The sequence below is a fragment of the Mchenga conophoros genome, linkage group LG6, assembly GCF_057382185.1.
Source record: "Mchenga conophoros isolate Kocher_MC1m ecotype Shallow Benthic linkage group LG6, M_conophoros_male_GT1.1, whole genome shotgun sequence".
In the NCBI taxonomy this organism is placed as follows: Eukaryota; Metazoa; Chordata; class Actinopteri; order Cichliformes; family Cichlidae; genus Mchenga; species Mchenga conophoros.
Genome location: NC_140531.1, coordinates 44,482,457 through 44,508,193, shown reverse-complemented (window position 1 = coordinate 44,508,193; position 25,737 = coordinate 44,482,457). Strand labels below are relative to the sequence as shown.

At 42.2% G+C, this 25,737-nt stretch overlaps 1 protein-coding gene and 1 long non-coding RNA gene across 5 annotated transcripts; both read left to right on the top strand.

The window, feature by feature from the left end:
* Nucleotides 1-495: 495 nt before the first annotated feature.
* Nucleotides 496-8,133, top strand: LOC146573489 (uncharacterized). 3 transcript variants are annotated; one of them, XR_014892848.1, is made up of 3 exons: nucleotides 855-1,539; nucleotides 1,628-1,755; nucleotides 5,984-8,133. XR_014892848.1 is itself a non-coding variant. In XM_085278389.1 (2 exons), exon 2 carries the CDS (start codon nucleotides 3,986-3,988, stop codon nucleotides 5,144-5,146), a length of 1,161 nt encoding a protein of 386 aa, XP_085134515.1. In that variant the 5' UTR covers nucleotides 496-844; nucleotides 1,628-3,985; the 3' UTR covers nucleotides 5,147-5,961. The 3 variants fall into 3 exon arrangements, 2 of the variants coding, with proteins under 2 accessions (XP_085134515.1, XP_085134514.1); XM_085278389.1 differs by lacking the exons at nucleotides 855-1,539; nucleotides 5,984-8,133 and adding an exon at nucleotides 496-844 and having other exon boundaries at nucleotides 1,628-5,961; XM_085278388.1 differs by lacking the exon at nucleotides 5,984-8,133 and having other exon boundaries at nucleotides 856-1,539; nucleotides 1,628-5,961.
* A 9,855-nt stretch (nucleotides 8,134-17,988) lies between these two features.
* LOC146573488 (uncharacterized) lies at nucleotides 17,989-24,785 on the top strand. Of its 2 annotated transcripts, none has more exons than XR_014892846.1 (3): nucleotides 17,989-18,162; nucleotides 22,051-23,335; nucleotides 24,393-24,775. It is a non-coding gene; the product is annotated as an uncharacterized LOC146573488 (long non-coding RNA). The 2 variants fall into 2 exon arrangements; XR_014892847.1 differs by lacking the exon at nucleotides 17,989-18,162 and adding an exon at nucleotides 18,177-19,048 and having other exon boundaries at nucleotides 24,393-24,785.
* Nucleotides 24,786-25,737: the final 952 nt, after the last annotated feature.

Below are 25,737 nucleotides of genomic sequence, written 5' to 3'. Positions count from 1 at the left end.
TCTGGGTCTGGGACTGGTCCAGCATCGACACTGTCAGCAGAGGATGGTCCAGCTGCTGGTGTAGACCTTTTAGCAGGAGGTGAAGCTTGTAATTCTGAAAAATTTTAAATATTAAACATTCATTAAAATGGGTTGAAAAAATGTACAGTACACATAAACACATAATAAGTAGCCCAAACTTTAATAATATGTCTGCATTAGGTGCATAGTAATTACATAAATTGCAAAAAAGTGCAATAAACTACAAAAAAATTGAAAATCGTTTTTGTTTTTTTAACATATATTTCTAGTTAGAGAAATTTAAGAGGCTTATCCCTCAAAACTGTAAATACAAAAAAGTTACACAAACTAGTTTCCCACCACAGGAAATTTATTTTGAGTGTCTTCATAGTTTTATTTTTGAAATACACCAATTTTTATATACTGCAGGAAAAACGAAAATAAATATTATAGTGCAAATTTGCAAAATAACAGCATATGCATCAAAATAAACTATTTCCAGCAGTGCAATATGAGTCTTAAGCATCCCAGAAACGACACAGAAAGTCATAAAGTCAAACATAACTTTTTAAAACACATAACAAGTAAAACACAAGGTCATAAGGCCCCGATCGTAAAAAACTACATTTCCGCAAAATTACGTCACTTCCGGTTTCGGGCAGGTCATGCGGTCATGTGATAGTTCGCGCTGATGGACGTAGGAAGTGTTACAAACAGCTGATGGATCGGCGAAGCGTGTTTCTGGAATATCATGTTTTTGTTGCTGCAAGTGATTTTTATGCAGTTTTTGCAAAGCTATATGTGGAAGGAAACTGTGACCTAGGACAAGCTGATGGCATAAGATGTAAGTACAACTCCTCCAGTTTCATATGCAAAAAAAATTATTGCGCTAGCTTACTTGGTTGCAGAGCTACCGGGATTTAAAAATAGTTACGCAAAACAGAGCGTGCCCGCTCCGATCGGCTGTAAAGGGTTAATAAAGTTTAATATTTTGGAAAAAAAATGTTGGCAAAGAGAGGAAGTGACGTAAGATTTGCGCATGCGGGGTACCGATCGGGTTTCCGGTAAGGATCGGGTAGCGTTGAAACTCTGTCGTGCTAGCTAGCACGCAGTATGAGTCATTGTAACTGTCAGCACAACGAAAATAAACTACACCTAAACTCGGTTTATATCTGACCCAAATAGAGTGCAGTTCATAACTTCTTACCTGAAATTCAGTTCACCTCACGCTCCGACCGGCAGCCGCCTGCTTCTCCTGCCTTCGGTTTCCCTGATCCGGGATTGAGCTCTGCGTTAGCCACCACCGGTCGATCGGCGGCCGCCTCGCCGGTGGCTAGCTGCCCTGTGTTGTAGCTCCGCGTTAGCCACCACCAAAAAGCTCAGTTATTTTTTCCACATCGACCAGCATCATCGGCCCATATAAACGAAAAATAAGTCCAGCTAAGACAAACACTGTTTGCGAGCGATCGGGGGTGAAAGGAGCCTCACTGAAAGGGTGTTTTTTAGCGAAGGGTCGCTAGCCGGCTAGCATGAGAACGGGTTGGTACAGACAGTATTCTCCAAAGAGTTGTTGTGTTGTATAATTTGTCTCCTGTCCTAATTTCCTCTCTCCCTGAGGACACTCCAGGTCCAAGCGCAGCAATGGGTAACCAAGAGTTTCCAGAAAGTCAGCCGCCCACAACAGGGAGAAAGAGGAAAAGAGACCGAAATGATGAGCTGCTAGACCTCATCAGAGAGGAGAGCGCAACAGAACAGGTCACATGACAGCACAGCATTTTCTCTGCATTTTCTACCCACAGTTTGAACTAAATAACAAATAACACAACCTACACAAACTGAAAACAAACAGAAATCACAGAGTAAAATTTGAAAACTTTTATTGATGTTAATTTAAAAGTTATTTAAAAAAAGAAAACCCATATAAAGTAAAAAAAAAAGTAAAAAAAAAATCGTAAAAATAAATAAAAAGAAAGGAAAAAAAAAAGAAAACCCAAACAGACAAACCCCTCTGAGCAAGCAATAGGCGACAGTGGGAAGGAAAAACTCCATTTTAACAGGGAGAAACCTCCGACAGAACCGGGCTCTGTGAGGGGACAGCCATCTGCCTCGACTGGTCAATGGGTTCTCATAAGTGACTCGATCAATTTAAAAAGAGCCATTCTAATTGTAAAAATAACCAATTTAAAATCCAGTTAGTTTTCTAGGATTCAAGCAAACTACATTAAACCCGGAGGGAGCCCTAGCTGCAGATTGTTAAAGATATCAACTTGAATATTCCGGGCAGTATTTTCATTCCTGACATTAATGGTATTAGTGCCACCAAAGGAATTGTTTACTATGTTCACAACCGTACTTTGCTGTGAAATAGCAGGTTGCCCCTGGTTTGAATCTTCTGTGTCTGAGTCATCTGGGCTCCCCATACAGCACACACACAAGCATGCAAACAGGTTTTTGCAATTTTGATTGTTTGGCCTAGATTCAGGTTCAGGAGCTGGGTCCTGTGTTGGTGACGGTGTGTGGGTGACAGTTGATGCTTTATTGGCCATCAACTGGCCATCAACTTTGCATTTTTGATTATTGAATCTAGATTCCAGTTCAGGTGGTGTCTCCTGTGTTGGGCTGGTGACAGTTGATGGTTTATTGGCCATTGCGTTTTAATATCTATTTGCAGATAATTTGTTTTCTCCGTTTGTTAAAACTAGCGTGTTACGTTTCGGTGTTGTCAGTGTGTTGTTTTTGGCGTGACTGTTATGTGTTTCCTGTGTTACTTTGAAAGTCTGTGTTATCTTAGTCTTTTTAGTTTACGTTTCCCTGTCTCGTCAGTTCTGAGTTGCCCCAGCTGTGTTTCCCTCTTGTTGTCCATTTTCCTGATTGCTCCCTCTAGGTATTTAAACCCTGTGTTTCAGTGTGTCATGGCCGGGGTGTAACATATGGGGGCTCGTCCGGGATTGCCTTCGCTGGGGGGTCTGGGGACCGCCCCAGCCTTTGTCGTCGCTGGAGGGTCCGAGGGACCGCTCCAGCCTTCGTCGTCTGCTGGAGGGTCAGTGGGACCGCTCCAGCCTTCATCAGCTTCGTCTGCCTTCGCTGAGGGGAGGGTCCGTGGGACCGCCCCAGCCTTTGTCGTCGCTGGAGGGTCCGTGGGACCGCTCCAGCCTTCATCCGCCTTCGCTGGAGGGTCCGTGGGACCGCTCCAGCCTTCATCCGCCTTCGCTGGAGGGTCCGAGGGACCGCTCCAGCCTTCGTCGTCTGCTGGAGGGTCAGTGGGACCGCTCCAGCCTTCATCAGCTTCGTCTGCCTTCGCTGAGGGGAGGGTCCGTGGGACCGCCCCAGCCTTTGTCGTCGCTGGAGGGTCCGTGGGACCGCTCCAGCCTTCATCCGCCTTCGCTGGAGGGTCCGTGGTACCGCTCCAGCCTTCGTCGGCTTCGTCTGTCTGGATCAAACTTTTCACTTGGTGTTAAATGTTTGATTTTTGGGTGGGGGGAACTGTTACGTTTCGGTGTTGTCAGTGTGTTGTTTTTGGCGTGACTGTTATGTGTTTCCTGTGTTACTTTGAAAGTCTGTGTTATCTTAGTCTTTTTTGTTTACGTTTCCCTGTCTCGTCAGTTCTGAGTTGCCCCAGCTGTGTTTCCCTCTTGTTGTCCATTTTCCTGATTGCTCCCTCTAGGTATTTAAACCCTGTGTTTCAGTGTGTCATGGTCGCGATCTCCCCCGTGTTGTAAATAGTTTGGTGTTTTGTTGTAAATAAATAGTTTGTTGTAAATAGATTTGTCGATACTTTCGTTTCGGGATTTTGGTGGTGAGCTTTAGTGGGGGTTTTTTGTGTGTGTTTTTTTTTTCCTTTATTTTTACTTTTTTCGTGTTGCACTCCGGTTGCCTAGGCCGGGGTGTTCCTGCAGAGGGCTATTTATAGACTTAAATCCTTTGAAGTGTATGACGTCACTGAAGCCTTTGCTCTAAGCCCCGCCCATTTCGAGAAAAAAAAAGAATGCGCTCGAAGTGTGTGGCGTGTTTGTATATGACATATATCACTAATATCCATAATACCACGGAAACACCTGACAACTCAGAGGATTATGCATCGCTGGCAGATCAAATTCAGGCTGTGATTCTACAGAAAGAAATGGATTTGTTAAACATCCCAGAAAATAGCACAACAACAGTGGCCTCAAAGGAGACAGAAACAGCTCCTGAACGTGCACAGACCTCTAACACAGTTGACCGCATCATGGAAAATCTAATCTGTGTGCCAGTTGTTATTGTACAGAAAGCAACAGTCAACGTGAACAGCACAGCAGAAAATTCCGCTGGTGCCACACTTATCACTAATGTCCAAAATACCACGGAAAGACCTGAAAACTCAGAGGATAATGCATCGCTGGCAGATCAAATTCAGGCTGTGATTCTACAGAAAACAAGGGATTTGTTCAACATCAGGGAAAATAGCACAACAACAGTGGCCTCAAAGGAGACACAGACAGCTCCTGAACAACAGAAAACAACAGACAACATGAACAACACAGCAGAAAATGTTGCCACAAATATCATTGATACAACTGACGAGCCCAGAACTCTAATAGACAAGAAAAACCGTGACACCACGCAGGCTGTAGATAAAGCAGGAACCTCTTTGGAAAATAATGTAACCCCAAAGAATTCCTCTGCTCAACATGAAGCCAGCATGCAAAATCAATTCAAAAAACACCCTTTGGCAGCAAAGGATGAATTGCCTCAAAACAAAGAAAAATACAGATTTTTTGTGGAAATATGTATGGAAGAACTAGTTAAGCGGGTTATAAAAAAATCAGGTAAAGTCACAAGTCCAGAAAGAGTTTTAGCCATCTACAAGAGGCTTAGCAAAAAGATCTGGGCTAAGATCGGGGATGAAATTGATCAAATCCCCTTAAGGAAGTTCAAAAACTTTGAGAAGGTGATTTTCAAAGCCCTGTGTAAACAGTGGCAAGAGGCAGAAGTAGTTCTGCGAAACATGGAATTAAATGAACCAACAGTCGACAATACGATTGTTAAAATTTTCACAGAAGAGGCAGCCAAACTCTCGAAGAAGCCAAGTTGCATACGTCGGTTTTTCTCATCTATAGGCCGACTGTTTTGTTTCACCAGGAGACAAAACAAGGTTGATGCACTGTAAAATGGTAAATGGCCTGTATTTGTGTAGCGCTTTCCTAGTCCCTAAGGACCCCAAAGCGCTTCACGCGTCCAGTCATCCACCCATTCACACACACATTCACACACTGGTGATGGCAAGCTACGTTGTAGCCACAGCCGCCCTGGGGCGCACTGACAGAGGCGAGGCTGCCGGACACTGGCGCCGCCGGGCCCTCTGACCACCACCAGTAGGCGTAGGGTGAAGTGTCTTGAGCCACGATCGCCCCTGATGCACTGTAGAAAAAATTGTGATAACCCCTTGGAACGGTCGCGGCAGATGGCTGTCCCCTCACTGAGCCTGGTTCTGCCGGAAGTTTCTTCCTCTTAAAAGGGAGTTTTTCTTCCCCACTGTCGCCAAGTGCTTGCTCAGAGGGGTTTTTCTGTTGGGGTTTTCTTTTTAATAACTTTTAAAAAAGTTAACATCAATAAAAGTTATTAAATTTTACACTGATTTCTGTTTTTTTATTGTCTATAAGTTGAATAAATACATTTGTTATTTCTTACTCAGTTCAAACTGTGGGTAGAAAATGCTGTGCTGTCATGTGACCTGTTCACACACACACACACACACACACACACACCAACATTGGTTTGATTAAACAAAAAAAGGAACAATTTAAAAAGTTTTCACACACATTTCTTTTTCTCCAGACATGAATGACACCAGAAAATCACTTTCAGATCCTCTCATGGCAATGCAGCAGAGGATTTAACACATGACCTTTGACCCTCTCTAGAGAACCTCTGCTTTTCTTCTTCTCGTCCCCCCACTTGGCAGCATTACTGCCTCCGGCTGATCATCTTGCTTCTCCCCCTGCAGAGTTTGGAATCTGGTGTGAGAAGAGACGCCACCGCTCAACAGCATGCTCTCACCCAGGTGATACTTGAGCATACCTGACAGCTGCTGAGGGTCACCTGGACACAGAAACACAAACAGGTCTGATCACATTTCCTTCTTCATGCTAAGCTCTGCTATAAGCCACAACTTGCTTTGCCCCATGTTTGTAGATGACTGGAATCAGAGCAGAGTCTCTGCATGTCTTTATTAGGGTGGAAGCTGCTACTGATATTTGTGCAGCAGACTAAACAAACAGTTTGTGAACATTCAGCATGTTCAGTCCAATCAAAAAGCAGGAAAATAGCCCCACTGAGAAATCTCTACAAGGCACCGCTGAGAGGTGCCATGTAGAGATTCATACATTCGGTCTTCATACTCGACTCCAGATCTGGACTTGTGTTGAACTCGACTGAGGTGGTCTGATCAGACACAGCGCTGCTCTTCACTGCAGCTGTCCACAAATCACAGAGGAAGTCAGGAGTGTTTTTACCTCGTCTAGCTGCCTCTGTGTGTGTGTGTGTGTGTGTCTCTTTAATTCATTTTTCTTTGTAAGCTACAGAGACCTTCACAGGACAATAATTGATCCTCGTGTTCGCATGAAATCACTAAATACATGCAGCAAAGCCCAGAGGACACAGGTAACCGATACAGGAGACTTTTCCTGCCCTTCCAGGGAGAAAGTCGATTTCTTCAGTTATACTTCCTGTTGTTTTTTTTGGTTTTTACGTTGAAGATTTTAGATGTTTGGCTTTTAATTCTGGTACTCCTGTTTTAATTTCAAGGCCTGAGGTTGTTCTTCTTGCACCCGTGGACAGAATCGTCTGTTTTTATAGTTTTATAGTTGTTTTGGAGTCAATTTTGCTTCAGTTAGTTCATTTAAAATATTTTAAATAGTTGGGTTTTTTTTATTGTCAGTGGTAGTTTGCTGTGTATTGTGTTGTGTGAACTTGGCAAACTAACTAAAGGAAGCATGTCCCAGGTCTGGTTTGTGGGTGGTTGTCTGCTTAGTAATGAACTCTGCAGACCACATCAAGCTTTCTGCTTCCCACAGGTGTAGCATATGGACTGAAAGCAAACAGAGGTGTTAGTGTGTTGTTGTGTAGTTTCTATTGAAGCTGACATCATTTAATGCTGTTTCTGCATGCTGGTCAGTGCCATCCAGACAGCAGGTATGACTGAGCTTTTGAACCAGGAGAAGGTGTTTACCTTCTTCGCTCCCAACGACGATGCCTTCAATGCACTGCCGCAGGATGAACTCAGCAGGCTGATGTGTGAGTTTTATTCAACTACACAGCTTCTCTTCATTCACATTCTTAATTTATCCACATGGACACTTTCCACACACGTGTGTAAAGCGTCTCTCTTCTTTACAGCAGCTTATGCTGAGACAGCTCGTTCTCACTCCGGACGCGTAAAATAATGACGATTTGTCACGTCCCTTAACTTCTCATGCTGACACCTAAGGTACCCTTCCACATTTTTATGTGACGCTGTGGGTTGTCAATTCATTCCAATATGAACCCGCTCGCGGCGATCGGAGACGCTTCGAGCAGAGGCTCCAGCCATCCTTTTACTCCAATAATAACCCCGTCACGGCGAAACATGACACCGTGAAGCACAATCTAACTGGAGAACCGGGGACCCTCTCCGCGAACGGGTTTTTCTCCCTAATTTAATGCTTTCTTTTAATGACATCGTTAACATTTCTCAACAAAAACACATGAAAGTATCACTGATAATTCAACAATAAAAGCTTGGAGTCATTTGGCGCGGCTGCCCCTCTGTTGGTCTTCCATGGTCTCTTGTGTTCTGGGGGCCTCTGGATGTCTGGAGTTTTGATCTCCTCCATACCCGCTTCACACCCTGGAGGACGGGGCTGTGGCCCCCCCACACTCCCTAGCAGATCGTTACATGGAGAAACCTTTGGAATACAAGCGCGCTGATCCACACAGGTATGCACACGGGTGTTCACTGCTCGTAGACCCAAATTACACCTTTCTTGGCCGCTACTTCGAAGCACATCTGTCCTGCGTGCTGCACAACAACATTGAATATTTAGTATTTACTGCTGTTTACACTTAGCTAGATTAATGCGATGGTGTTGTGTTTAGTATGTTGCTTTGGTTTTTTTTGCTTGTTTTCTATTTTTCTCTCAACAGGTGATCCAGGAGATTTTTATTTTTTTTTCTCCCCCCCTTTCTCACTGTCCCTCTCCCCTTCTGTTTTTCCTTTCCTTCCTCTTTCTTTCTCCCTTTCCTATCCCTCACTCATGTCTGTCCCATCTGTAACATCTGAAAATAAAATATAATAAATAATAAAAACAAAGATCGACCAAATGGACCAATACGGCAATGCCACGATGATCCATTTGGCAAAGTAAATCCATTGGGTATCCTTGTTGGTCTTCAGACAACAATTCTGATGGCTAAAGAACCAAATGGGACAGGCAAAAAAAAAAAAAAATAATAATAACCCCGTCACGGCGAAACATGACACCGTGAAGCACAATCTAACTGGAGAACCGGGGACCCTCTCCGCGAACGGGTTTTTCTTCCTAATTTAATGCTTTCTTTTAATGACATCGTTAACATTTCTCAACAAAAACACATGAAAGTATCACTGATAATTCAACAGTAAAAGCTTGGAGTCATTTTTGACCAGGACATGTCCTTCAACGCACATATTAAACAAATATGTAAGACTGCTTTCTTCCATTTGCGCAACATCTCTAAAATTAGAAATATCCTGTCTCAGAGTGATGCTGAAAAACTAGTTCATGCATTTATTACTTCCAGGCTGGACTACTGCAATTCATTATTATCAGGATGTCCAAAAAACTCACTGAAAAGCCTCCAGCTAATCCAAAATGCTGCAGCAAGAGTCCTGACAGGGACTAGAAAGAGAGAGCAGATTTCTCCTGTTTTGGCTTCCCTTCATTGGCTTCCTGTTAAGTCCAGAATTGAATTCAAAATCCTGCTCCTCACATACAAGGTCTTAAATAATCAGGCCCCATCTTATCTTAATGACCTTGTAGTACCATATCACCCTATTAGAGCACTTTGCTCTCGCTCTGCAGGCCTACTTGTTGTTCCTGGAGTATTTAAAAGTAGAATGGGAGGGAGAGCCTTCAGTTTTCAGGCCCCACTTCTGTGGAACCAGCTTCCAGTTTGGATTCGGGAGACAGACACTATCTCTACTTTTAAGATTAGGCTTAAAACTTTCCTTTTTGCTAAAGCATATAGTTAGGGCTGGACCAGGTGACCCTGAATCCTCCCTTAGTTATGCTGCAATAGACGTAGGCTGCCGGGGGATTCCCATGATGCATTGAGTTTTTCCTTTCCAGTCACCTTTCTCACTCACTATGTATTAACAGACCTCTCTGCATTGAATCATATCTGTTATTAATCTCTGTCTCTCTTCCACAGCATGTCTTTATCCTGTCTTCCTTCTCTCACCCCAACCGGTCGCAGCAGATGGCCGCCCCTCCCTGAGCCTGGTTCTGCCGGAGGTTTCTTCCTGTTAAAAGGGAGTTTTTCCTTCCCACTGTCGCTTGCTCATAGGGGGTCATATGATTGTTGGGTTTTTCTCTGTATCTATGAAGCGCCTTGAGGCGACTTTTGTTGTGATTTGGCGCTATATAAATCAAATTGAATTGAATTGAATTAAAATCGCTTCATGTTTTGGCCACCACACAGTGTTTTCCGAACTGATTCACGATCTGAAAGTGTGCAGATCTAACGTACATAATCCTTTGTTAGGTTTATTATTTTCATTTCACACGTAAAACATTTATAGATTCATTCACCACTCCTGTTAGTTTGAGCTTCAGGCTGCTGACGAACTCCTTCAAGATATGCAGGTAACATTTTTAGTGGAATCAGTTGTTAAAGAGGGAACACGCTTGTCTAATATTTTGTACGGAGTAAACGTTATATTATTTTAAATTTTTTTTTAAAGTTTATGTCACATTAAGTTGGTTAACTTAAGCTGTTTGATAATCTTTGCTTTAATCATAGACTGTATTTTAGGCGTTCCCTTTTTTCCTTGTTAATTGCGTAGAATGATGCACAGAGTGAACCTCAGCCAAGACCAGTGCGCTGGAAAAAACGTGACAGACAGGGAGCTTTTATTCCTCAAAGATCATCAACCACTCGAAGTACTAGTTGCATGCCACGTGCTCAGTGTTCACACAACCATTGATTTTATCTCACAACTTGTTTTCACCAAAGAATTTCAGTAAGTAAATATTCTTCAATTTTTTTCCCCCTCCAGTGTCCAGAGAGCAGCATCAATGTCCACGTGAAGAACCTAGTTATGTTGCCAGTGTCAACCCAACAAAAGGTACTTTACCTTCTTGTATTTATTGTGATTTCTGTTTACTTTTATATTTGTTGTTATAGTTGAGTTATGCAGGGCTTTTGTGCAGTCCTAAGAAACATACTGCCTAGAGTGTTTTTCACTTTGTGGAAGAGTTTCTTCCTTTCTTTCTTTTTTTTCTGTTAGTGTATGGTGCTTCATCAGGAGCTCCTTCAGTTGTTGGAGGATGGAGAAGAGGATGCAGCCATGACTTGTGAGACGTCGTCTGAGTCAGCTGCTACTCACTGGGCGATCAGAAATATGGTGTCCTTGCAAAAGTGGAAAGAGGCCAGGCCTTGTCTTATAGACAATATGTTAGCTACTCTGGATCCACAGTCACACCGTGTGTGTCAGTGTGGCAAACAAGTAGTCGTGAGGTGTCTGGACTGCCTGCCTCTTCCATTCCTTTGTGCTGACTGTGATATTGCAGTTCACACACGCTTTGTCCTGCACAACAGAGAGGCAGTAACAGGAGGGTTTTTGCAGCCTTCATCAGAGTTTCACAAGCCAATAGGTACGGTTTTTAAGTCTTATGCATTTCTTGCTTTGTATGAGTATGAGTGGGTGCTGTTATTGTATATTTATTGGAGTGGAGTGGAGTGCTGTAAAGTTTGAGGTGGACAGGATGTGCAAGGAGCCATGCTTTAGCTGCCCTGCCTGCACTCCAGACATGCTTGCCGTCTCAGTTGATGGAAACCGCAAGCTTTATCGCTTTCAGTCAAATGCAAGGTACGTTATGCATTGTGTACATAAGTCAAATATGGATTTGTAGAAAAATGTATTTTAATGTTTCTTTTCAAACAACTGTCACTGTGTTCGTTCAGCACTTCAGAGCAGGGGGACTTTGAAGGTGTCTTCATTGAAAAAGATGAGGAAGTTGCTGAGTTTGTGAAATACATCCAGAGACACACAAATCATGTAAGATACACATATATATATATATATTAGTGCTGTTAGCGTTAATCTTGTTAAAATGACGTTAATGCCATAACCATATACACATACACGTATCCAGTGATGCCCTCATGCAGACCGATATTTGGCCCTGGCAGAGCACAAGTGAACGTAAGCTCTTGATATATAAATATCCTTTTTAAACAAACTCCCAGTATCTGAGCAGTAGTTGAATGTTTTGTTCTTGAATCATAATATGCTACTATGTTTTCCCATCTGATGTTGTTAAACTGTAGCTGCTGCTGACCTCCGGACAAAGAGAAAAGTCTTTGAGAAGGTGATGGCTGTGAGGCGCCTGAGAGAGGAGGAGATGATCCTTTGCAGGGAGATGCGGCATCACTGGACAGTGTTGCGAATGCCATCTGTGGTGTTGGGAACAATCTCCTCAGACTGTAAGCACTTTATTTATTTATTAATTTTTTGATGAATCGATTGAAAATAAGAGCAGATGCTAAAGTCTTACTGGATCTTTTACCTATATCTAGATTGCTAGCTAACACTGCCTTCTCCCTTTTAAAAAAATGTTTAATTACAGCATCCTAATTCCTTGTGTTTATGAGGTGAGGTTTTTTTTTTGTTTGTTTGTTTGTTTTTTAACTTTTCTCATATTTATTTGTTTTGTTCTTTTTACAGCCTCCTTTGTTGGCATGTCGGAGGATGCACAGAAGGGACTCTGTAGCCTGGTTTTAGAAAACAAAGTGAACTGAAAGCTGAAATGCTCAAAGTAAAGGACGTGTACAAGAGAATCCTCAGCCACCAACCACTCCTGGAAATGGACTCGGAGGAGGACATTCCAGACGATGCCACTGAGAGTGATTTGAGCACTTCTGCTGAAGACTGATTGTGTCATCATTGATGTTATGTTTGGTAAAATAAAAAGTTAATCACATCTCTGTTTAATGTGATTTTTCAACAGACATTTTACATTTTGAGAAGAAAAATGGAATTTCCTTGGTGCAGTTGTTTACCCTGAATCATTATTTCCCATCTAATTTAATGACTAGTGTACATGTTCAGATACGATAACATAATTTAATTTATGGGATGCTTTCTGGGCTGCTCAAATGATCACAAAATTTAAAAGCACCAGGCAGCACACTCACAAGTACATTTTTTGTTCAGTGTTTTGTCGAAGAAATCAACAAGTACAATTGAGATGTTTGCTGTAGTGGTGTGTTTGTTAAGAAGCATGCCAGCACACCGGTGAAGTGACAGTCCCAGAATGCACCCGAGCCAGTGACTCGCCCCAGAGCAAATGAAATTGCTTATCTAGAAAGACAACCGTCATCAAAGAAGAAGTAAAAGAGTAGGAAACAAATGGTAAGGGAAGGTACTGTGGGGTAGGAAAGAAAGGCCAGAGCTGTGCAAAATGACCTCCAGCAGGCTACAAATGTGCACGTCTGCTCAAACGGTCAGAAACCGACTCCATGAGGGTGGTATGAGGGCCCGACGTCCACAGGTGGGGTTGTGCTTACAGCCCAACACCGTGCCGGATGTTTGGCATTTGCCAGACAACACAAAGATTGGCAACTTTGCCACTGGCGCCCTGTGCTCCTCACAGATGAAAGCAGGTTCACACTGAGCACTTGTGACAGAGTCTGGGGACGCCGTGGAGAACCTTCTGCTGCCTGCAACATCCTCCAGCATGAGTTTGGCAGTGGGTCAGTTTTGGTGTGGGGTGGCATTTCTTTGGGGAGCTGCACAGCCCTCCATGTGTTCGGCAGAGGTAGCCTGACTGCCATTAGGTACTGAGATGAGATCCTCAGACCCCTTGTGAGACCATATGCTGGTGCGGTTGGCCCCGGGTTCCTCCTAATGCAAGACAATCCTAGACCTCATGTGGCTGGAGTGTGTCAGCAGTTCCTGCAAGATGAAGGCAATGATGCTGTGGACTGGCCCGCCCATTCCCCAGACCTGAATCCAATTGAGGACATCTGGGACATCATGTCTCGCTCCATCCACCAACTGCACCACAAAATGTCCAGGAGTGGGCAGATGCTTTAGTCCTGGAGTCTGGGAGGAGATCCATCAGGAGAGCATCTGCCACTTCATCAGGAGCATGTCCAGGTGTTGTAGGGAGGTCATACAGGCATGTGGAGGCCACACAGACTAGTGAGCCTCATTTTGACATGTTTTAAGAACATTACATAAAACCAAATTAATGATTCTGTATTGCATTGATCAAGGAACCAACCCAATAGGAGCTAAAGGAATCCTCTTGACATTACTTCACTCAGTAAGTTTATACTATGTTTAATGTGCATTTTCTTCATCAGTTTTGAACATAACATGTTAGCGCTCCCTGGTCCTTTTTGGAGACAGATCCTGAGACAGCAGGCAGCTATGGAGAACTCGTGTCAGCTGTGGTAATTAAGGAATACTTTGATTTAATATTGATTTCATGACAACTATCCTCAGGCACATATTCCTGGATATATATGATGACATAAGTAAAGTCCCATTTTACAATCATTGCCTTCTTTGATCTGACTTATTGCCTCAGACTTTGGCCCTGTGTCCCCAAAAGTATAGAAAATCCATGACACTGAGTAAGAGGCCTTTATCATGTTATAAGTGAGAGAGTTTGGTGTAACAGTGGTTGAACATGCCAAATCAATCCACAACATACTGCCATTCCCCAGCTGTAACCTGCATATGCATCAAACCAAAATCCAGTATCATAGACATAAAGATGAGGTTAAAGGGGTTGTATCATTTTGCCAGATAGCTTCATCCCAAAAAAGATAAACATTCTTCAAAAACAAAAGTTTGTGAATATTTGCTGTATTGCCAGGCCTAAACCAACCTGTTAAACTTATCAAATTATTGTCATAGATACGAACCTATTGATTGAAACAGAATAATCCATTGAAGCCTCCATCATCATCCACGATCACTGTTACTGTTCAGATTATTTTATCTCTGTTTTCCTCTAGAATGTTTTGAAAATCAGCATTTGATCAACAGACTTTTTAAAAGTTTATTTTGATCCTATTGTTTACGTGTGTAATTGCATTTTTATTGAAATTATGACAGGAAAACCCTTAATCAAATTGTATCTTTGATATCTAATAATAATATTAACAATAATGTTACATATGTAATATGTACACAATAATAATGTGCAAACAAACAAGAAAAATAGCAAAAAATGTCAATTTTTTTCTAATACCCTGTATATAAAAACCACATATGACCACAACTCCAAATGTGCAATTGTCACTGCATCTAAACATGACATATTACAAAAAGGTAGAAACATATAATATACAATATGTTCTGAAGCTGGTACTGGTGCAGTTAACTTTGCTTTAGGCTCCCATACACAGTAGGTGTTACTTACCTTACGTGCAGTGCAGTATTACTTTACCTTGTAATATGTTATAATAAGCAAGTCACTTCTATATTTATGAGGATGTAGACAATAATGTTGGCTGATATGTAAAACTATGAGATGTCGAGTGCAGGGAAGATATTATTGATGGATCAGATTCATGAATGTGTTAGGTACTTAAGCCACAATTAGAGAGTGAAACAGAGACTGACACTGGTTGAAATGTATAGTAAATATTTTATTTTGAACTTTTATGCTGAACTACAAGCTGTGAACTGTGCGATCTCTGCGACCTGTGGTGCCTGGTTTACTGTGTGTAAAACTGTGCAGGTTCCCATGTGTCATCCCACACTTTGCCACTGTCAGGAGAAAAACATAACAAAGAACAACCACACACAAAATAGGACAATTTAGGTTGTGACATATGACAATTTTTTAGGATGAAATATCTTCTATATTCATGTCATGCTTTATACACCTTCATTGTAATATAAATGAATCAAATCAAGTCAGACAGTAATAATATATGTAGTAGATGTCAAGCAGGACCACAGCAGCAGCCACGATCCATCGGAACCTGCTGGATGAGAGAGCACAGAAACTCCAGGGAAGAAGTTTAGTTAGTAACATGCATGAACTGCATTACTGAGACATGTATGTTTACAGATGGTGAGGGAGAGGGGGAGAGTTTTCAGTAAAACGAGACGCGACTGCATCTTCAACCAATACTGAGCCTGCATAACCCTGAAAGAGACAGACAGAGAGGGGGGGGGGGGGGGGGGGGGACGACACTAACCCCCAGCAGTCTGGTCCCATTACAGCATAACTAAGGGCTGAGCTGAACCAGCCCTAACTATAAGCTCTATAAAGAAGTAAAGTCTTATGCCTACTCTTAAAAGTGTTGACCATGTCCACCTCCAAATCTCATAATGGACTTTGGAGGTGGACAGCTATCAAGCTCCTCACAGAAGAGGAGCTCGATAGCTAAAAGCTCTCAATTTACTTTAGTCCAAATACATGAATTCAAATTGAGGTGATAACTATTTATCAACAATATGAATGTCTGTTCCTGTCCAACAAAGTTGTTACTACATACCATGTTGAGCAAGGCTTCCACTTGACTTTAACTTCTTCTTTTTCCTGAAAAACATGATATAAACAAACAATTAATTAAGAAAGACATGCAAGTTGCATACAAAAAGGAGCTTATAAACATTTGTGTACTATTGAATGGCTCAATAAAAACATAAGAACCACTACAATGCGTGTACTGCCAGCATCGAGTGCATGTTAGCAAAGCAACACTGCTTACATTGTGGCTCACAAGCAAAACTAACTGAAGCAGATGTTACTGAATGGGAAGGAGCACCTCCACATCAATCACTCCTTCTGAGCATGATGTCAGGAGGACTTTAAAGAACGTAAACATCAGGAAGGCAGCACGACTAGGTCGTATCAGGTGGTCTGTTCTTATTTAATGTCCTATTTGGAGTGAAATCCTGACTCAGTGGCTGAATTAGTGTAGATTCATCAAATACAAAAGCTTATGGATATTCAGTCAGGCACAGTTCAAATCCGGGAAGTCCAAAGACGCAAACAAATCTGCACAACAGCAGGCTAAATTACTTACATTTACAACTCTCCTGTCTACTATCTCTTCATATTTGAAAATCTTCTGTGTACGGTGTTTTCGGCATTCTGAAAAATAACAAATGAAATATTTACATGAGTTCTGTAAAACTGGAAAAAAATGCAAAAATTAAGAAAAAGAGATCTTAACAAACTTAACGAACATGTCATGTGTTTCGTACATTTACAATACCATAACGTCTAACCTTTCCTTGTCCTTTTTTTGTTTGGGACATCCGAGGTGTACACAGTAGAAATTGAGGGAGATGCAGGATGTGGAGATGAAGAGGAGGATGCAGGAGGAAGCAGAGATGAAGAGGAGGATGCAGGAGGAAGCAGAGACAGAGAGGAATATGCAGGAGGAAGCAGAGATGAAGAGGAGGATGCAGGAGGAAGCAGAGATGAAGAGGAGGATGCAGGAGGAAGCAGAGACAGAGAGGAATATGCAGGAGGAAGCAGAGACGGAGAGGAGGATGCAGGAGGAAGCACAGACGAAGAGGAGGAAGCAAAGATGGAGAGGAGGATGCAGGAGGAAGCAGAGATGAAGAGGAGGATGCAAGAGGAAGCAGAGACGAAGAGGAGGATGCAGGAGGAATCAGAGACAGAGAGAAAGATGCAGGAGGAAGCAGAGATGAAGAGGAGGATGCAGGAGGAAGCAGAGACAGAGAGGAAGATGCAGGAGGAAGCAGAGACAGAGAGGAGGATGCAGGAGGAAGCACAGACGAAGAGGAGGAAGCAGAGATGGAGAGGAGGATGCAGGAGGAAGCAGAGATGGAGAGGAGGATGCAAGAGGAAGCAGAGACGGAGAGGAGGATGCAAGAGGAAGCACAGACGAAGAGGAGGAAGCAGAGATGGAGAGGAGGATGCAGGAGGAAGCACAGACAGAGAGGAAGATGCAGGAGGAAGCACAGACGAAGAGGAGGAAGCAGAGATGGAGAGGAGGATGCAGGAGGAAGCAGAGATGAAGAGGAGGATGCAGGAGGCTGACAGAGGGAAGATGTTGGTACAGGCTCTAAATGAAGAATAAATTCCTCGTTTAGAGCCTCTGGGTCTGGGACTGGTCCAGCATCGACACTGTCAGCAGAGGATGGTCCAGCTGCTGGTGTAGACCTTTTAGCAGGAGGTGAAGCTTGTAATTCTGAAAAATTTTAAATATTAAACATTCATTAAAATGGGTTGAAAAAATGTACAGTACACATAAACACATAATAAGTAGCCCAAACTTTAATAATATGTCTGCATTAGGTGCATAGTAATTACATAAATTGCAAAAAAGTGCAATAAACTACAAAAAAATTGAAAATCGTTTTTGTTTTTTTAACATATATTTCTAGTTAGAGAAATTTAAGAGGCTTATCCCTCAAAACTGTAAATACAAAAAAGTTACACAAACTAGTTTCCCACCACAGGAAATTTATTTTGAGTGTCTTCATAGTTTTATTTTTGAAATACACCAATTTTTATATACTGCAGGAAAAACGAAAATAAATATTATAGTGCAAATTTGCAAAATAACAGCATATGCATCAAAATAAACTATTTCCAGCAGTGCAATATGAGTCTTAAGCATCCCAGAAACGACACAGAAAGTCATAAAGTCAAACATAACTTTTTAAAACACATAACAAGTAAAACACAAGCTCATAAGGCCCCGATCGTAAAAAACTACATTTCCGCAAAATTACGTCACTTCCGGTTTCGGGCAGGTCATGCGGTCATGTGATAGTTCGCGCTGATGGACGTAGGAAGTGTTACAAACAGCTGATGGATCGGCGAAGCCTGTTTCTGGAATATCATGTTTTTGTTGCTGCAAGTGATTTTTATGCAGTTTTTGCAAAGCTATATGTGGAAGGAAACTGTGACCTAGGACAAGCTGATGGCATAAGATGTAAGTACAACTCCTCCAGTTTCATATGCAAAAAAAAGTATTGCGCTAGCTTACTTGGTTGCAGAGCTACCGGGATTTAAAAATAGTTACGCAAAACAGAGCGTGCCCGCTCCGATCGGCTGTAAAGGGTTAATAAAGTTTAATATTTTGGAAAAAAAATGTTGGCAAAGAGAGGAAGTACCGATCGGGTTTCCGGTAAGGATCGGGTAGCGTTGAAACTCTGTCGTGCTAGCTAGCACGCAGTATGAGTCATTGTAACTGTCAGCACAACGAAAATAAACTACACCTAAACTCGGTTTATATCTGACCCAAATAGAGTGCAGTTCATAACTTCTTACCTGAAATTCAGTTCACCTCACGCTCCGACCGGCAGCCGCCTGCTTCTCCTGCCTTCGGTTTCCCTGATCCGGGATTGAGCTCTGCGTTAGCCACCACCGGTCGATCGGCGGCCGCCTCGCCGGTGGCTAGCTGCCCTGTGTTGTAGCTCCGCGTTAGCCACCACCAAAAAGCTCAGTTATTTTTTCCACATCGACCAGCATCATCGGCCCATATAAACGAAAAATAAGTCCAGCTAAGACAAACACTGTTTGCGAGCGATCGGGGGTGAAAGGAGCCTCACTGAAAGGGTGTTTTTTAGCGAAGGGTCGCTAGCCGGCTAGCATGAGAACGGGTTGGTACAGACAGTATTCTCCAAAGAGTTGTTGTGTTGTATAATTTGTCTCCTGTCCTAATTTCCTCTCTCCCTGAGGACACTCCAGGTCCAAGCGCAGCAATGGGTAACCAAGAGTTTCCCAAAAGTCAGCCGCCCACAACAGGGAGAAAGAGGAAAAGAGACCGAAATGATGAGCTGCTAGACCTCATCAGAGAGGAGAGCGCAACAGAACAGGTCACATGACAGCACAGCATTTTCTCTGCATTTTCTACCCACAGTTTGAACTGAATAACAAATAACACAACCTACACAAACTGAAAACAAACAGAAATCACAGAGTAAAATTTGAAAACTTTTATTGATGTTAATTTAAAAGTTATTTAAAAAAAGAAAACCCATATAAAGTAAAAAAAAAAGTAAAAAAAAAATCGTAAAAATAAATAAAAAGAAAGGAAAAAAAGAAAAGAAAACCCAAACAGACAAACCCCTCTGAGCAAGCAATAGGCGACAGTGGGAAGGAAAAACTCCATTTTAACAGGGAGAAACCTCCGACAGAACCGGGCTCTGTGAGGGGACAGCCATCTGCCTCGACTGGTCAATGGGTTCTCATAAGTGACTCGATCAATTTAAAAAGAGCCATTCTAATTGTAAAAATAACCAATTTAAAATCCCGTTAGTTTTCTAGGATTCAAGCAAACTACATTAAACCCGGAGGGAGCCCTAGCTGCAGATTGTTAAAGATATCAACTTGAATATTCCGGGCAGTATTTTCATTCCTGACATTAATGGTATTAGTGCCACCAAAGGAATTGTTTACTATGTTCACAACCGTACTTTGCTGTGAAATAGCAGGTTGCCCCTGGTTTGAATCTTCTGTGTCTGAGTCATCTGGGCTCCCCATACAGCACACACACAAGCATGCAAACAGGTTTTTGCAATTTTGATTGTTTGGCCTAGATTCAGGTTCAGGAGCTGGGTCCTGTGTTGGTGACGGTGTGTGGGTGACAGTTGATGCTTTATTGGCCATCAACTGGCCATCAACTTTGCATTTTTGATTATTAAATCTAGATTCCAGTTCAGGTGGTGTCTCCTGTGTTGGGCTGGTGACAGTTGATGCTTTATTGGCCATTGCGTTTTAATATCTATTTGCAGATAATTTGTTTTCTCCGTTTGTTAAAACTAGCGTTTGAAAATCCGTTCCTGCAGAGGGCTATTTATAGACTTAAATCCTTTGAAGTGTATGACGTCACTGAAGCCTTTGCTCTAAGCCCCGCCCACTTCGAGAAAAAAAAAGAATGCGCTCGAAGTGTGTGGCGTGTTTGTCTCCGCCCTTAATTTCATCACAGCCTCCCAATAACTGGAAGGTTCGAAGTGGGCGGGGCTTAGAGCAAAGCCTTCAGTGACGTCATACACTTCAAAGGATTTAAGTCTATAAATAGCCCTCTGCAACTCTGAATTTCTAACACAAGCGTTAACAAACGGAGAGAATAAATTAACAGCAAACAAATAGCTATTGAAGCAAAATGGACAACAGCACAGCTAGGAGCAATCCAGACAATGTCAGGAGTGATTCCACTCCTGCAGATGATGTTAGGCCACTGCTAGAGGAATTGCTAAATAATGTTACACATGAGCAGTGGCAACAGTTGCGGTCTGATTACGCCGAAAATGGCACCATAGGAAGGCTGTGTAATTTTGTAGATAATGTCATAGCCCTATGCTCACTGTCGGCAGGTGCAGAAATGAGGTTTTGCCAGGACACTGCTGTCACTAGCACAACAACAGTGGCCTCAATGGAGACACAGACAGCTCCTGAACTTGCACAGACCTCTAACACAGTTGACCGTAACACGGAAATACCAGCTGATATTTCACAGAAAACAACAGTCAACTTTCACAGCACAGCAGAAAATTGCCCTGGTGCCACATATATCACTAATATCCATAATACCAATAATGTCAAAGTTTTTCAATTTAACATCTTTAAAAAACTGGAATTCAGTTCAATACGAAAAACCGAAAAAATAACTGTCATGCCCAATACTCCAGTAGACAAGAAAGATCGTGATGACACTCAGGCTGTAGATAAAGCAGGAACCTCTTTGGAAAAGGATGTAACCCCAAAGAAATCCTCTGCTCAACATGAAGCCAGCACTGATATGTTCAACATCACAGAAAATAGCAGAAAAGCACTGGCCTTAAAGGAGACAGAGACAGCGCCAGAACTTACACAGACTTCAGAGGATAATGCATGGCTGACAGATCTTATTCAGGCTGTGATTTCACAGCTTGCTAAGATATCAATGTCCAACCCTTCTGATTCTCTCCAAAAATGTCTTTTGGATTCAATCAGGGCTGAACTACAGGGAACAGATTTACCCTCAGAAATCCAGGAACATTGCGACAGAATCGCTAAAGCCATTTCCACTGATCTTTGTAATAGATTAATTGTATCTGGGGAAGAGGGTGTAATGGCTTTAGTTGCCTTAGTTTTCAAAGAACACATTTTGGCAGTGAAGAATGAATTGTATCAAAACACTCTGTAATAACCTCCCCCCTGCTGGGGCTAGTAAATTGGGACTTTAAATTGGCTTTAAATAGATTATATATTTTTGAAAGCCCTTGGAACGGTCGCGGCAGATGGCTGTCCCCTCACTGAGCCCGGTTCTGCCGGAAGTTTCTTCCTCTTAAAAGGGAGTTTTTCTTCCCCACTGTCGCCAAGTGCTTGCTCAGAGGGGTTTTTCTGTTGGGGTTTTCTTTTTAATAACTTTTAAAAAAAAGTTAACATCAATAAAAGTTATTAAATTTTACACTGATTTCTGTTTTTTTATTGTCTGTAAGTTGAATAAATACATTTGTTATTTCTTACTCAGTTCAAACTGTGGGTAGAAAATGTTGTGCTGTCATGTGACCTGTTCTCTCTCTCTCACACACACACACACACACACACACACACACACACACACACACACACACACACACACACACACACACACACAACATTGGTTTGATTAAACAAAAAAAGGAACAATTTAAAAAGTTTTCACACACATTTCTTTTTCTCCAGACATGAATGACACCAGAAAATCACTTTCAGATCCTCTCATGGCAATGCAGCAGAGGATTTAACACATGACCTTTGACCCTCTCTAGAGAACCTCTGCTTTTCTTCTTCTCGTCCCCCCACTTGGCAGCATTACTGCCTCCGGCTGATCATCTTGCTTCTCCCCCTGCAGAGTTTGGAATCTGGTGTGAGAAGAGACGCCACCGCTCAACAGCATGCTCTCACCCAGGTGATACTTGAGCATACCTGACAGCTGCTGAGGGTCACCTGGACACAGAAACACAAACAGGTCTGATCACATTTCCTTCTTCATGCTAAGCTCTGCTATAAGCCACAACTTGCTTTGCCCCATGTTTGTAGATGACTGGAATCAGAGCAGAGTCTCTGCATGTCTTTATTAGGGTGGAAGCTGCTACTGATATTTGTGCAGCAGACTAAACAAACAGTTTGTGAACATTCAGCATGTTCAGTCCAATCAAAAAGCAGGAAAATAGCCCCACTGAGAAATCTCTACAAGGCACCGCTGAGAGGTGCCATGTAGAGATTCATACATTCGGTCTTCATACTCGACTCCAGATCTGGACTTGTGTTGAACTCGACTGAGGTGGTCTGATCAGACACAGCGCTGCTCTTCACTGCAGCTGTCCACAAATCACAGAGGAAGTCAGGAGTGTTTTTACCTCGTCTAGCTGCCTCTGTGTGTGTGTGTGTGTCTCTTTAATTCATTTTTCTTTGTAAGCTACAGAGACCTTCACAGGACAATAATTGATCCTCGTGTTCGCATGAAATCACTAAATACATGCAGCAAAGCCCAGAGGACACAGGTAACCGATACAGGAGACTTTTCCTGCCCTTCCAGGGAGAAAGTCGATTTCTTCAGTTATACTTCCTGTTGTTTTTTTTGGTTTTTACGTTGAAGATTTTAGATGTTTGGCTTTTAATTCTGGTACTCCTGTTTTAATTTCAAGGCCTGAGGTTGTTCTTCTTGCACCCGTGGACAGAATCGTCTGTTTTTATAGTTTTATAGTTGTTTTGGAGTCAATTTTGCCTCAGTTAGTTCATTTAAAATATTTTAAATAGTTGGGTTTTTTTTATTGTCAGTGGTAGTTTGCTGTGTATTGTGTTGTGTGAACTTGGCAAACTAACTAAAGGAAGCATGTCCCAGGTCTGGTTTGTGGGTGGTTGTCTGCTTAGTAATGAACTCTGCAGACCACATCAAGCTTTCTGCTTCCCACAGGTGTAGCATATGGACTGAAAGCAAACAGAGGTGTTAGTGTGTTGTTGTGTAGTTTCTATTGAAGCTGACATCATTTAATGCTGTTTCTGCATGCTGGTCAGTGCCATCCAGACAGCAGGTATGACTGAGCTTTTGAACCAGGAGAAGGTGTTTACCTTCTTCGCTCCCAACGACGATGCCTTCAATGCACTGCCGCAGGATGAACTCAGCAGGCTGATGTGTGAGTTTTATTCAACTACACAGCTTCTCTTCATTCACATTCTTAATTTATCCACATGGACACTTTCCACACACGTGTGTAAAGCGTCTCTCTTCTTTACAGCAGCTTATGCTGAGACAGCTCGTTCTCACTCCGGACGCGTAAAATAATGACGATTTGTCACGTCCCTTAACTTCTCATGCTGACACCTAAGGTACCCTTCCACATTTTTATGTGACGCTGTGGGTTGTCAATTCATTCCAATATGAACCCGCTCGCGGCGATCGGAGACGCTTCGAGCAGAGGCTCCAGCCATCCTTTTACTCCAATAATAACCCCGTCACGGCGAAACATGACACCGTGAAGCACAATCTAACTGGAGAACCGGGGACCCTCTCCGCGAACGGGTTTTTCTCCCTAATTTAATGCTTTCTTTTAATGACATCGTTAACATTTCTCAACAAAAACACATGAAAGTATCACTGATAATTCAACAGTAAAAGCTTGGAGTCATTTTTGACCAGGACATGTCCTTCAACGCACATATTAAACAAATATGTAAGACTGCTTTCTTCCATTTGCGCAACATCTCTAAAATTAGAAATATCCTGTCTCAGAGTGATGCTGATGCGACTTTTGTTGTGATTTGGCGCTATATAAATCAAATTGAATTGAATTGAATTATAATCGCTTCATGTTTTGGCCACCACACAGTGTTTTCCGAACTGATTCACGATCTGAAAGTGTGCAGATCTAACGTACATAATCCTTTGTTAGGTTTATTATTTTCATTTCACACGTAAAACATTTATAGATTCATTCACCACTCCTGTTAGTTTGAGCTTCAGGCTGCTGACGAACTCCTTCAAGATATGCAGGTAACATTTTTAGTGGAATCAGTTGTTAAAGAGGGAACACGCTTGTCTAATATTTTGTACGGAGTAAACGTTATATTATTTTAATTTTTTTTTTAAAGTTTATGTCACATTAAGTTGGTTAACTTAAGCTGTTTGATAATCTTTGCTTTAATCATAGACTGTATTTTAGGCGTTCCCTTTTTTCCTTGTTAATTGCGTAGAATGATGCAGAGTGAACCTCAGCCAAGACCAGTGCGCTGGAAAAAACGTGACAGACAGGGAGCTTTTATTCCTCAAAGATCATCAACCACTCGAAGTACTAGTTGCATGCCACGTGCTCAGTGTTCACACAACCATTGATTTTATCTCACAACTTGTTTTCACCAAAGAATTTCAGTAAGTAAATATTCTTCAATTTTTTTCCCCCTCCAGTGTCCAGAGAGCAGCATCAATGTCCACGTGAAGAACCTAGTTATGTTGCCAGTGTCAACCCAACAAAAGGTACTTTACCTTCTTGTATTTATTGTGATTTCTGTTTACTTTTATATTTGTTGTTATAGTTGAGTTATGCAGGGCTTTTGTGCAGTCCTAAGAAACATACTGCCTAGAGTGTTTTTCACTTTGTGGAAGAGTTTCTTCCTTTCTTTCTTTTTTTTCTGTTAGTGTATGGTGCTTCATCAGGAGCTCCTTCAGTTGTTGGAGGATGGAGAAGAGGATGCAGCCATGACTTGTGAGACGTCGTCTGAGTCAGCTGCTACTCACTGGGCGATCAGAAATATGGTGTCCTTGCAAAAGTGGAAAGAGGCCAGGCCTTGTCTTATAGACAATATGTTAGCTACTCTGGATCCACAGTCACACCGTGTGTGTCAGTGTGGCAAACAAGTAGTTGTGAGGTGTCTGGACTGCCTGCCTCTTCCATTCCTTTGTGCTGACTGTGATATTGCAGTTCACACACGCTTTGTCCTGCACAACAGAGAGGCAGTAACAGGAGGGTTTTTGCAGCCTTCATCAGAGTTTCACAAGCCAATAGGTACGGTTTTTAAGTCTTATGCATTTCTTGCTTTGTATGAGTATGAGTGGGTGCTGTTATTGTATATTTATTGGAGTGGAGTGGAGTGCTGTAAAGTTTGAGGTGGACAGGATGTGCAAGGAGCCATGCTTTAGCTGCCCTGCCTGCACTCCAGACATGCTTGCCGTCTCAGTTGATGGAAACCGCAAGCTTTATCGCTTTCAGTCAAATGCAAGGTACGTTATGCATTGTGTACATAAGTCAAATATGGATTTGTAGAAAAATGTATTTTAATGTTTCTTTTCAAACAACTGTCACTGTGTTCGTTCAGCACTTCAGAGCAGGGGGACTTTGAAGGTGTCTTCATTGAAAAAGATGAGGAAGTTGCTGAGTTTGTGAAATACATCCAGAGACACACAAATCATGTAAGATACACATATATATATATATATATTAGTGCTGTTAGCGTTAATCTTGTTAAAATGACGTTAATGCCATAACCATATACACATACACGTATCCAGTGATGCCCTCATGCAGACCGATATTTGGCCCTG